General features: G+C 39.3%; 1 protein-coding gene across 2 annotated transcripts in view; it reads left to right on the forward strand.

Annotated features, from left to right (window-relative positions):
• The window catches only part of cerk (ceramide kinase), a 50,459-nt gene extending 37,455 nt beyond the window's left edge, over positions 1–13,004 (forward strand). The window contains exons 12-14 of one of the 2 annotated variants that reach the window (XM_023350281.1): positions 288–502; positions 3,037–3,082; positions 10,546–13,004. In XM_023350281.1, the coding sequence (XP_023206049.1) occupies positions 288–502; positions 3,037–3,082; positions 10,546–10,668 (384 nt within the window). In that variant the 3' untranslated portion in view covers positions 10,669–13,004. The remainder of the gene's footprint in view (positions 1–287; positions 503–3,036; positions 3,083–10,545) is intronic. The other variant, XM_023350282.1, reaches the window with a different exon arrangement.
• Positions 13,005–13,451: the final 447 nt, after the last annotated feature.

The raw sequence follows: 13,451 nt of genomic DNA on the forward strand, positions 1-13,451 counted from the left end.
GACACCATATTCCAGAGAAACATCTTTCAGTGCATACATGTTTGGAAGGACGTGAAACAAAATTACAATGGCTGGTTTTAAAAAAAGAGGGGGGAGCGTTAATCTTGGTACCTGCTGCTACTCAGAAAGTGTTTGCATTCAGAATGATCGCTGAGGTTTTGTCCACCTAAAGCCTTCGACCTTGAGGGTGACCACTGAATCAAGCGCCACACAAAGAGGAACCCCTTCCAAGATTAAACTTATCTGTTCAAAACCTTCTCACCCATCTTTACCTTTTTGTTTCCTAGTTCGACCACTGGTTCGTGGAGGTCCACAGGGTGAGAAAGTTTCGCTTCCAGCCATGGCACCACAACTTCGTTCCTCTGGAAGACGCGAGCGAACGTCCATTGAGTCCGGACCTCAGTCCCATCTCCTCTCTCCAAGAAACCTGCGACGACTGCACCGCCGAGAGCAGCTGGAACTGCGACGGGGAAATCCTGCATCACACCGCCATTCAAGTCAGGTGAGACATAGAGTGATAGTGATTTTATATCGCAACCTGCGTTATTTTCACATTTTTACACCGTGCGACTGAGAAAACGTGGATGTTCAGAAGCAAATGTTGAAATAAGATCCCTCTTACTGATGAAGGTTTTTTATTTTTGACTTTTTTATTCAAAAATAAAAAAGTCCCGTTGATGTGCATGTTTAGACATTTCTCATTTTCACACAGAAGGGAACTTCTTGTGCGCCAAATTCTTCTCAGCATAGAAAGAACCAACAAATGGCTTCGAATAAAACTCACATTACATTGCAGAAGCAGTATAATGGAAGAAATATTGAAATACTCACAGAGCTTATACTTCTTGCATCACCTTATTCTTATCCACACCTTCCTTCTTCGTATTAAGTTGTAAATTTTGCTTAAATTGGCCAAAATGATTCACGTTTCAAAGCCTAAGTAGAAACAGATTACGCTTCGTGCCCGACAGCTCTGCGTTCACGGAGCTCTGAGACAAAAAACTCACAGTTCCAAGTTTTATTTTCCACTTTTAAGTTTTGGTGAAATATCAGAAGAGCTGCTGAGAGCGTTGCCAGGAGACGTGGTTAACACTTTCTATGATCCCAAGTGAGTGACTTGGAAATATCCACAGCACGGGGTAACTGCTTGGGAGTTGTGTTCCCGCTGAGATCTCGGCTCTCTATGAGGGTTAATTGCGATGATGCCTGGATTTCTGTTTCGTTTTGTCGCCACATCACATCCCCAGAGTTTTTTTTGGAAAGAAAACATGAAAAAGTAAAGAAATATACCATAAAACAGCAAAAGGAATCCTGTCCTGACAATAGAGCACACCTTTGATCCCGGTACGCTCACACTATACAAAACAGAGTTGACATAAAACACAATGCGTGTACAAGTGCATTTCATTTCCAAATGTTTACAACTAAATTGTGATTTTTTCCTTTCTTTTCTTCTCTAAGCTGCTGTCCTGCTGTTTCTTTAACTACTCAAACACATGAAAGCGGCTTCTATACATCAAAATCAATCCAACAAACCAGCTGGGGTGATCAGAGTCAACTCAAAGCACACATTGCTTTGAGTTTACTTCAACTCGCTTCTTCAAAATGATTGCCTCTGCAAAGGGTCTAGCTCCTGTAGAGCAGCATGAAGCGTTTGTTAGATAACAAGCTATAGATAACATCTTCACTTTTTCTTTTTTTTTAACGGTGGATCACTATGGCGTCATCACGTTTTTTCCTAAAGAAAGAAAAAAATCTAAATAATTCAACAATATATTTGCTTTCGGTGACCCCCAATCTTCATCTAGGGTTTCAGTTTTGTTTGTGGGTAAACAAACATAAAATGAAACGTACCTTCTCTGTCTGTTCTTAGCAGTATCGTGTCACCACAGCCTCTGACCCTGTTCCCTTATGCACAGTCATTGGCAACAACATAGAATTAGCTCCCCTCATTATTCAGCTCCTGTCTTCACTTCAGTCCCCACCCCATCTCCCACATAACCCCCAACTATCAGATCTCCTCGCAGCTGGAGTGGGTCCACTTGATGCATCATTTATTTCATGCTCCATTGTACTTGTCCAATGATGCATGGCACTGTAATGTTGCTAATTTAACGGCCCTCCCCGTGTTAAAAGACTACTCCCCTTTAATTAAAGCCGAAGTCCGTCCATTTATTGCCCCTTCCACGTCGCTAATCGTTGCCGGAGTGAGCCAAGCGGAGTGTATTTCAGATAATTAATGGTAATAGCCCAGGCGAAACGGGGAAGTAGAAGGAGAGGGAAGAAGGAAGAGGTTCACCTGTGGGGTGGGGGGAGGGGAGATGAGTGAAACGTAAAGTCCAACAATGATGAGCCAAACTTTAAATCAAGTCTTGGTGTAATTAAAATACCAGCAAGCAGCTCTCTGACATTTTTGTCTGATTTTTCTTTTTTATGCTTATGATATTCTGGTATCATACTGTGAAATATTGTCTCATCTGCCCAGATATTGAGCATATAATCACAGTTATGAGACAGTCGCACAATGTCTTCAGTTATGAAGCAACGTGCTCTGGTCACGTTTTAGTTTTTGGTCCACATGTAAAACACTAAGAGTGCGTTCACAACAGCCACGCTTAATCCACTTTGATCCAACTCTAGTTCAGTTTAATAGAAAGTCCGATTTCATTTGGGAAGGTTGACGTGAACTCTGGCACAGTTTGAGTGCATTTGTGCAGACGCTGCTCCAAAAGCAGGAAGTGGACTATAGCACAGTCCACTTCCTGTGCTATAGGTTGTATTCTGGATAAATACAACCTAAATATCTACCCAGAATGAACAGTTGTTTTTTTTTGTTTTTCTGTTTCATTTCGCCATGGGGGGGTTAGACTCTAGCTAGTGTAGCTGGCAGACTAGCTAGAGTCTGGCGCTAGCCAGTCTGTTAGCGTTAGACTCCTTCTGCTAGAGTCTAACGCTAACAGAAGGAGTGGTTTGTAAAACAGAAATCCTACAACCGCCAAAATCTTACACCGCTCCATTTTTGTTTACATTTCTTAGAGAAAGAAGTTCCGGGGGATCACGTGATGCACGCTGCGGATTAGTCGTGAGTTTTTCGTCTCCTCTCTGGGTCGAAGTAAATATATAATTTAAGACAACAACCCACCGCGTGGACTGAAACAATAATTGTGGTAAGATTCGACATGTCTCTAGATAATTTTTTTGTACCCGCTGCATCGAGCAAAAAGAAGAAAGGAGGTCGGAAAGGTGGGGCTAATGCTAGCATACCCGCAGCTAGCCAAAACGACCAAGACGATGTGGCTGAAGACATGGAGCAGGGGAGCATTGTGAGTGACGTGGAAGAAGCTAACACTCTAAAAGAAGACATCATAGTAGAGCGAGTTACCAAGAATATCGAAGAAATACTGGACAGAAAAGTAGCTGCAATTCTTAAACCAGTCTCTGAACTCGCAGAAAAATTCGACAGCATGACGCGGCGAATGGCTGCTGCTGAACAGCGCATGTCTGATCTGGAAGACGTAACAACAAGAAGCGCACCTAGAATGGACGGCATGGAGAAAACTATTGAAAGAGCACTGGAAAGGCTGGACAGCCTCGAAAACCAAAGCAGGCGCCAGAACATTAAGATTATGGGACTAAAAGAAGGCATCGAAGGCAGAGAACCGGCGGCTTTTTTCGAGGAGTGGATTCCTAAAGTCCTGGGACTGCAGCAGACACAGATAAAAATCGAAAGAGCCCACCGCACAGGACCCCCGGCCGGGCGAAGTGACCGAGACCATCCACGGGCAGTCCTGGTGAGACTCCACAACTACATCGATAAACAAAAGATTCTCAACGCTGCAAGGAATAAAGGAATAATTCAAGTAGAAGATCGCAGAGTCTCCTTTTACCAGGATTTTTCTGCGGAAATTGTCAGAAAGAGACAGGAGTCCTCAGGCGCTCGGCGACAGCTGCGAGAGGCCGGTGTCAGGTACGCGTTCCTGTTCCCTGCGGTTATCAAGATCTTCAACCAGAATGGGACGACCACATCCCTATCTGATATGAAAGAAATTAACGAATTCATCAAGACACTTCATAAATGACTTCACATGGACCTTTCCACACGTTCGAGTGGGCATAAAAGACTGAGTAATGATGAGAGGTAAACACTGAACACTCGTAAGATAGGTACCTTAATAACATTATTCGTAAGTTTAAATCAGATCTGCTTATACTGTTTTACAAATAAGAACGGTGTGTTGAGATGAAACATCTTCATTATATTTCACATTCGTATTTCCACGGGGGCTTAATATTCAGACCCAGAGAGGGCAGGATGCTTCATTCTTTTTTTTTTTTCTTCTGATCTTGGTTCTTCATAGGATCCCCACACCTGCTGTACCTTAGAGTTAGGGTATGACAAGTTCGTTATTGTTATTTTTTTATGTAGTTTGTTATGGTTACTATTTCTTTAGAATCTGGTCCAAGCTTTGTGTAATGTTCGAGTTTTTGCTTGGAACTTTTTTGTTGGTTTGTCAGCACAGAACACAATTTGAGGCAGGCATGTTGCAGTGTAACTTTGTATTTTATTTTATTGATGTCTTTTTAAAAGACAGCATTAAGTAACACTAATATAGATGAGCATTAAGGTTTGCACATGGAATGTAAAAGGTTCTAATAATGCAATAAAAAGGAAGGCTATCCTAAATAGTTTAAAAAAGGACAGGAACCAAGTAGCGTTTCTACAAGAAACTCATCTCACGGATGAGGAACATAAAAAATATTTAAGAGAATGGGTAGGACAAGTCTATTTCTCATCATACTCAACAAATAAAAGGGGGGTCATAATCTTAATACATAAAAATCTCCCTTTCACAGTTTCAGACACATTCAAAGACACAGAGGGACGAATCATCTTGATTAAGGGTATTTTATATGGAGAGAGGTTTTTGCTTGGCAGTGTATATGGCCCAAATATAAATGATGAGGATTTCTTTGCGGTCCTCCTCAGTCAAATTGCTGAGATGGATTGCCCAAACATACTTATCGGCGGTGACTTTAATTGTTCTTTATGCCCTCATATGGACAGGTGCCCCCCCCAAAACACCCAGTCTAAAAATTCTAGGGCTGTAAAAAATATCCTAGAGGAACTGGATTTAATGGACATATGGAGGCATTTTAACCCCTCAATAAGAAGTTTTACTTTTCACTTGTTGCCACATTCAACGATGACACGCATCGATTATTTGTTTATCTCGAATCATTTGGTCCACCTCGTGGAAGAAACAGAGATACGAATTATTTCCCTCTCTGACCATGCTCCTGTTAGGCTGGCCATGCAGCCGCCCAGACCACTGGATCGCACAGCTTCCTGGAGGTTAAATAGATTGCTGCTGCTAAATGAAGATTTTACAAAATTGCTAGAAGAGCAGACAGACTTCTTTTTAGAACTCAATGACAATAGTAATACTGACCCCAGATTAGTATGGGATGCTTATAAGGCATATATGCAGGGTATAATAATATCATATTCCACTCGTAAGAGGAAAGAACAATTAGCAGAACAAAATAAAATTGAAAACAAAATTAAAAAATTGGAAGAGGAATATATTTTATCCAAATCAGATAAAATTCTAGGGGAACTCAAAACAGCCCGTGCCTCACTATCTGATATAACAACAAAGAAAGCTGAAAAGGATATATTATTTGCGCAGCAAAAGTTCTTCGAACACGGTAACAAACCAAATAAATATTTGTCAAGATTAGTAAACAAATCCCCTGGCACAAACTTTATATCCTCAATTCAGGACGAAAACGGTCGTCGTTATATGGATAATAGACGCATAAATGAATGCTTCAAACAGTTTTATGAAAAATTGTATTGTTCCGAAGTAAAAAAAAGGTGCACTAGAACATGAACTGCTGGATAAATTAAATATACCACAATTGGCACCAGAACAGGCAAACATATTAGCAGGACCTATAACAACTCTAGAAATTGAAAAGGCCATTTCTTCACTACAATCTGGTAAATGTCCAGGTGCTGATGGATATCCTGTTGAATTTTTTAAAACCTTAAAAGGCAAAATTAGCTCATTATTACAACGAGTCTTTAATACATCACTTGAAAAATCGAAATTACCTGATACCATGTATATGGCAAATATTATTGTAATCCCAAAAAAAGATAAAGACCCAGAACAATGTTCGTCATATCGACCAATTAGCCTGCTTGGTGTAGACATGAAAATTTTATCCAAAATTTTGGCCACTAGACTGGAAAATGTAGTTTCCAGCATAGTCAATATAGACCAAGCTGGCTTTATAAAGGAGCGCCTGTCATCAAATAATACTAGACGACTTATCAATATCATTCAACACCTTAACCAGACACAAATACCAGGCATCATTGTTTCAATGGATGCTGAAAAGGCCTTCGACCGTGTCGAACTGGAGTATATGTTTGAAGTGTTGAGAAGATTTGGACTGGGAGAAAACTTTATAAATTGGGTAAAAATTCTTTATAAAAAACCCACGGCATCGGTGTTGACAAATGGCCTCTTATCTGCACCTTTTGGACTGAGTAGGGGGACGGCGCAGGGAAGCCCTCTCTCCCCGCTACTTTTCTCCTTGGCTATAGAGCCACTTGCAATTGCAATTAGACAAAGCAATGATATTAAAGGTATATTAATAGGAAAAAAAGTGTATAAAATATTATTATACGCTGATGATATACTGTTAACTTTGACAGACCCTGTGAAATCTATCCCGGCTCTGATTGACTGTGTCAACAAATTTGGTAAGATATCTGGGTACAAGGTAAATTACGGAAAATCAGAAATAATGCCTTTAAACACTATTGACCAGGGAGAACCAACTTTCATCAAGCCATTTCGATGGGCTCCTAAAGGATTAAAATATCTAGGAATACACATTACACCTAGAACTAGCCAGCTGTACTCTGAAAACATCAATTCTATCATTATTCATATTAAAGATAAGTTGCTGAGATGGAAGAAGCTCCCCATATCTTTTTTGGGGAGAGTTAACCTCATTAAGATGATAATTCTCCCTAAGTTAATTTATCCAGTGTCTATGCTGTTTTTGTTTATTGACTCTAAAGATTTAGCTGGAATCAATAAAGCAATATCAGAATTTATTTGGGCAGGCAGGAAACCTAAAATTAAAATGGAGGTTTTACAACTTCCCAGAACATTGGGTGGATGGGGTCTGCCCAAGGTTGAGAACTATGTACTGGCTATACAAGCAAGAATTATTTCACTGTGGGCTACCCAAAAACAAGCTGATCCATGGCTTGAGATTGAGGAAAGTGTTTGTAAACCTTGTCGCCCTATAAATATGTTAAATAAACAAAACAGAGAACTGCCACTTATGGTCAAAGATAATTTTTTAATTGGGGCCTGCCCATAGCAATGCATAGGGATGTAATCCCTATGCATTGCATGGCAGGCACCTATTGTTCTACACCTCAAAATAACTGCCGCTTCCTACTACCGTTAATGCGGCTCGTACCGCTGCATGCCCCCTCACAATATATATATCAAAACGTGCGGCTCAATCCCGTGAGGGGAGCTATTACTTTTGTTGGCATTTCGAGTAACTGTGGCGACATAATTAACAAAAAACGAGCCAAATTTAACTCAAAACAAAAGTCTAACTGACACAAAACAGTGTCAGTTAGACTCAAAATAGACATAGAATTTAGTCTGCCTCTCTGAACTGCTCTTTAGAACTACAATGACTGAAGGTTAGAACTACAACATGGCGGACACTGAGTGCCTACAAAAGAGGTCTGAGCTGAATGTCAGAACTACAACATGGTGGAACTGTCAGTTACTACAGAGGAGGACTGAGCTGGCCTTTAGAACTACTTGTGTTTTGGGCTTTTTATAACTGATTTTACCCAACCATTGTTACACATGGGATTAGTGTGGCAATTTAAACTGAAGCTTAACAAAAATTTCAAAATAAAAGCCTTGACAATTTTTACATCAGATAATTGCTCTTTTTGGCTTTATGTGACTTTTTTTATCCAAAGCACTGTTACACATGGGATTAGTGTGGCAATTTAAAATGAAGCTTAACAAAAATTTCAAAATAAAAGCCTTGACAATTTTTACATCAGATAATTGCTCTTTTGAGCATTATATAACTGATTTAACCCAGCAATTGTTACACATGGGATTAGTTTGGCACTTTGAAATGAAGCTTAACAAAAATTTCAAAATAAAAGCCTTGAGAAATCTTACATTAGGTAATTGCTCTTTTGAGCAATAAATAACTGATTTAACCCAATGACTATTAGACATGGGATTAGTTTGGACCTTTGAAATTAAGCTTAACAAAAATTTCAAAATAAAAGCCTCAACATGCCCCTGAGGTTAGTGCACCGCCGCAGGCGGTGCAATAATATTATTCTGCATTATCTTTTTCTCTCAGGTCAGGGAACTGCCTTGCGCAGCAAGGCAGTTCATTAGCATTAGCATTTTAGCTTATATAAGCTATTAGCTATTTATTTGACTTATTAGCCATGTTTAGTCTATTGAATGGAGTAATACCATTATAGAAAACATCCCAGTGATGTCCCACATGCTACTGACAGCAATCACGCTAACATTAGCATTTTTGCTAATTTTAGCTGATACACTTACTTTATCATACTGAATGGTGCAAGTCAATGTCAGTAAACATTCTTGTCATTGTATTCATATGATTGCAGCTTTCTTTAGCATTGATGCTAATTTGTAGCATCAGAACGCTGGGTCCAAACCGACGGGCACACTTTGGCAGGCCCCGGTTAAATTTCTTCAGGAATTTTCTAGTTACTAATACTATTAAGGCATGGGGCATTTTGAGGAAAATGTTTGGTCAGAACAAATATTTTTCATCTCTGACAACACTGGTAGATAATCCGGATCTGACAGTAGAGGGCGCTGGACCTGATCTCAGGTCTTGGCAAGAGGCTGGCATTACTAGAATACACGATCTATGGAACAATGGGAAATTCAAGACATTTGAGGACTTAAGAACACAATATAACATTGTCTCCAGGGACTTTTATAAATATCTTCAAATAAGGCATTACGTTAAGGCAAAAATGGACTCACTTGAGTTCCAAGGGGATTATTATTTACTTGAAAACAGTATTCTCGATTGTCATAAACGTGGGAGATTTGTGTCAAGATTCTATGCTAAATTACAAGCCCTAAAGAAAGATAATATGGAGAATTTGAGACCAACCTGGAACATAACTCTGAAAAGTACAACTGATTCAGAAGCATGGGAAGACATTTTGACTCTGCCTTCTAGAATCTCAGTATGTAACCGTTACAAAGAAATGCAATATAATATTTTACATAACGTATACATATCTCCATATATATATAGCAAGTACACACCAGGAAGCTCTCCAAATTGTCCCAAATGTAAAATAATTACAGGGACTAGAATTCACTGTTTATGGGAGTGTAAAACTATAGAGGCATTCTGGCGAGCAGTATGTCGAGAAATTAGCTCCGCTATAGGACAAACACTTCTCCCTAGTCCAGTCCTGTGTCTCCTTGGGTTCATACCCAGTCATCTGGATACTCACAAAGAAATTGTGCAATTTCTATTGATGTTGGCCAGAAAATCAATAATGCTTAAATGGGTTGGTTGTGATGCCCCTTCAATCCAGCTATGGAAAAATTTACTTTCTGAAGTTATTGTATTAGAAAGATTGAGATATTGTATGAATGGGAAATTTAATGCTTTTAAAAAAAGATGGGAACATATTCTTGAATACTTCAAAATTCCAAAATTAAAAAACCAGTAATGTGAATCCGAATGACGTGTATGTATAAATTGGTTATGTTTCTCATATGATGCTGTAATTTATGTACATGCCTCCGATTTTGACTTTGTCTTGTTTTTTGTATCAGTGCTGTATAAGTTTTGCCTTGTTATTGTTCTTTCTTTTTCTGTTTTTGTATAAATGTTCAAAAATACCTAATAAACACAATTATAAAAAAAAAAAAAAAAAAAAAAAAAAAAAAGAAAGAAGTTCCACTCCTGTCTTCTTCAGAGGCTTTCATGTCATTTCCGTCAGTGGTTCTTGGTGCAGCGCCACCACACGTGAGGGAGGGAATAGGTTTTTCAAAAGGGTTTGGATTGTTTGTCACAGTGCAGTTTGGTTTTTTTGGTGTGTGTGTGTGTGCGAACTCGCCTACCACCAAAAAAATAAATAAAATCCAATAAAATACATTGAAGATTGCTTCTACAATAAAAAACTGGAAAAAATGTCTACAAGTTGACATTTTATCCAAGTTTATTATAACATTAATAGCATCTGTGCTTATCACACCACAATGACTTCCACTTTTTAAATCTGAGCATTAATCTGCACTGCTTTCACATCTGCCGCTCTTACAGTAATGTCACAGTGAAAGCTCAGCCATTAAGATTATGGTTTGTTATTCAGGCTAACTGATGCAGTGTGTGTGTGTGTGTGTGTGTGGGTGTGTGTGGGTGTGTGTGTGTGTGTGTGTGTGTGCTACCTTTTCTCCACAGTGTCCAGTGCCAGCTGATCAGGCTGTTTGCTCGGGGAATCGAGGAGCAGCAAGATGCAGAGGTGGCCGTGTGACGACATTTGTCCAGCGTTACGTCCTGAAGACAAAGACTGAAAAGGAATAAGAGAAAATAAAATAAGACTTGAAAGTGTTGATTTCCTGGAAAAGCACGTACAATATCTACGTTTCATTTGCACAAGCTGCCTTTTGATGATGATTATAGCGTTTGCTTTAATTGGTTTGCGCAGTGTTGGGTAGAAAATGACGAGACGCGTTGAATTCAAATGGATCACATTGGCCAGCCGGTTACTGGGGGACCTCAAACATCCGGACTATTCATTACTTTTTGGAGTAAGCTGAATGAAATATGGTTTCCTGCACCCTATTAGTTCTGCTTTCACGTACAAAAAAAAAAAGTAAATAAAATAAGAACAAAGTTAAAGCTCAGAGCATCCCAAACAGACCGGGAGTTCTTCCAGCAGGATGAAACGGAGCTGGACTCCAAGTAGAACATAAAAAATAAAAATCATCCTGCAACAACGTGAAGACACAGTCAGGGTGGAACAGCTTTGTGCAAAGAATGAAGATGTCTGTGAATTCAAAAACACTCAATCAATCGTATCTTTCTTATTTAGGAAAAAAAAAATGCTGTTCCTTTTTTTTTTCCCACGTGAAAGCCGATATGAGCCACAGGCACTAATAAAAAGAATTGAATCCCGTGACTTAAACCCTAACAGGACCCTGGTGGCTGCTGGGCGATAAGGAGAAGTGCTTCCTGAATGACTTGGAGTGTCTCGGCGCTGCTGTGCCGCACCTGTGGCTCCGAGCCGGGCTCCTCTCCTTTCCGGCTCAAAGAACCGCTCGCGGTTTAATCATCACCTGGGAGCTGCGTTGTTAATGTCATTACAGACAATCTACCCCTCTGCTCCCAAATTAGCCTCTCTTAGCTCTGCCAAAGAACGCACCAGCTTTTACTTTGGCCCGCTGTCTTAGTGATGAAACTTTATGTTGGTCTACACACAAGTGTTTGGAAAGGTGAAATGTGTTTTCCCGCATCCCTGCAGGGTTGTGCTGTTATTGATGAGCGGAAAGGTGCAGATGTCATGAGTTAGCTCTTTCCCAATTAAACTTGCTAAAGCCAAGAGCCGTCCAGCACCAGCAGACGCACCCAAACACACTGATATACCATTTTACTTTCTGATATTTATATATAAATATTATATTTTCTTATTTAGACTTTTCTTCTCAAATCTGTCTCCTTTGAATCCTCTGGACCTGTTTCTATTGATTCAGGATGTCTGTCGTTGACCTTTAGCTCGCCGAATGACGTTCTATCACAACATAAATTGGACAGAAGAGTCGAGCTGAAATAAATGGACCCATTCTTTTATTAAACCAAACAGAAATCACATGTTTCAGTTCTGTGAAATCTGAAATAGGGGTTTCTTTGCTTTCAAGACCGTGTGTACCTGCCGCCTTCTTTTTAAAGATGCATAGGTTTTATGCTCCCAGATATACATTTTGTGCAACAGAAGAAGTTACGTCCAAAAATTCTGCAGACAAAAAGGTTTGTTGTAAAGTGAACCAGCAGCAATCATGCCTCCTGAAAATATATTTTTGTATCCGGGTTTCTGCGTTTTTCCATATTCCCATCATGGGCTGGATACAATTTGGGGGGAAAAAAACATTGGCGATGATTCTGTTGGCCTTGTAGACTACGTGGTTTCTAGGATTTCTTTTCTGTAAAAATAAATCCTGAAGAGGAAATAAATCAATGTATGGTGAAATATTTAACTTTGTATCACTTATGTATACCAAAGACTTTGTGTTCACGATAACAGCAGTCTGACATCACTAATCACATCAATTATTGGTTTTGGCAGAAATGTGAAAGCATCTAGCTGAAAAGACTGAAAGAAGAAAACTGCTCTATTAGCTTGCTTACAAGAAAGACAAACATACTGAGGGACCTTTAATTACATTGCCAGGAGTGGGTATTTGCTCAATATTTGATCTTAAATCATGTACCAAAATCAAATAGTACAATGTTTAAGAAAAAAACATTGGTATTCACTCTTCTATCTCCCAATGTCTCTGTTATTTGGCCCCATGCTAGCCATATAAGTCAGAGTAATGTAGCATCATAGAAACTTAGCTTTCTAACATGGATGCCAATTTATTGTTCCCTTCTTTGTGCACTTTCACATACCTGCCATTTTGTTCTATGAAGACATTTGCTAAATGTAGGCCATTCAGTAAAGTAACTTCTCTGCTACATTTTGTTTCTGTGTGCTAAGCTAACATCAGCAACAGTCTGATGTTACAGCTTAAAATAGCAACATTTTAAAAGTCCTCACTCCAGCTATATATAAAAAAAAAACACTCCAAATTGCAAATGAGGTGAACATGGAAACTGATTTCATTTGATTCAAATCCCAAATAAAGTGCTTATGAAATGGTTCTGCGGTGAGCTTGACTTTTATTGGACTGATGCTTTATTCCCTCAATTTTTCTTTTCTTTTTGAGACACACTCTCCAACGTTTGCATAAAAAGGTCAACCCGACGGTTCTCCGACTTTCCTCTGCCTCCATCTTTCTCTATTTGTCCTTCTCTCTGGCTGAGAGGGGTTTAATAGGGTGCGCTGGTGTGAACGAGATGTTTCATTAAAGAACATCCGACTGAGGTCTGTGGTGATATTTAAAGCTACTCTCAGTCTGTGAAACCACTCCTACTCTGAGAAGTGGTTGGCAAATTCAGTCATTTAAACTTTTTACAGTTACTATATTACTGAGTGACAGTCTGAGATTACATCAACTGTATTAAATGTTACAATATTTAATATTTCTCGAGGATGTCCACAAAAACAATTATTCTTTATTTTACTTATTTTGGTCGAGCTCTAGCCA

The sequence above is a fragment of the Xiphophorus maculatus genome, chromosome 17 (assembly GCF_002775205.1).
Source record: "Xiphophorus maculatus strain JP 163 A chromosome 17, X_maculatus-5.0-male, whole genome shotgun sequence".
In the NCBI taxonomy this organism is placed as follows: domain Eukaryota; kingdom Metazoa; phylum Chordata; class Actinopteri; order Cyprinodontiformes; family Poeciliidae; genus Xiphophorus; species Xiphophorus maculatus.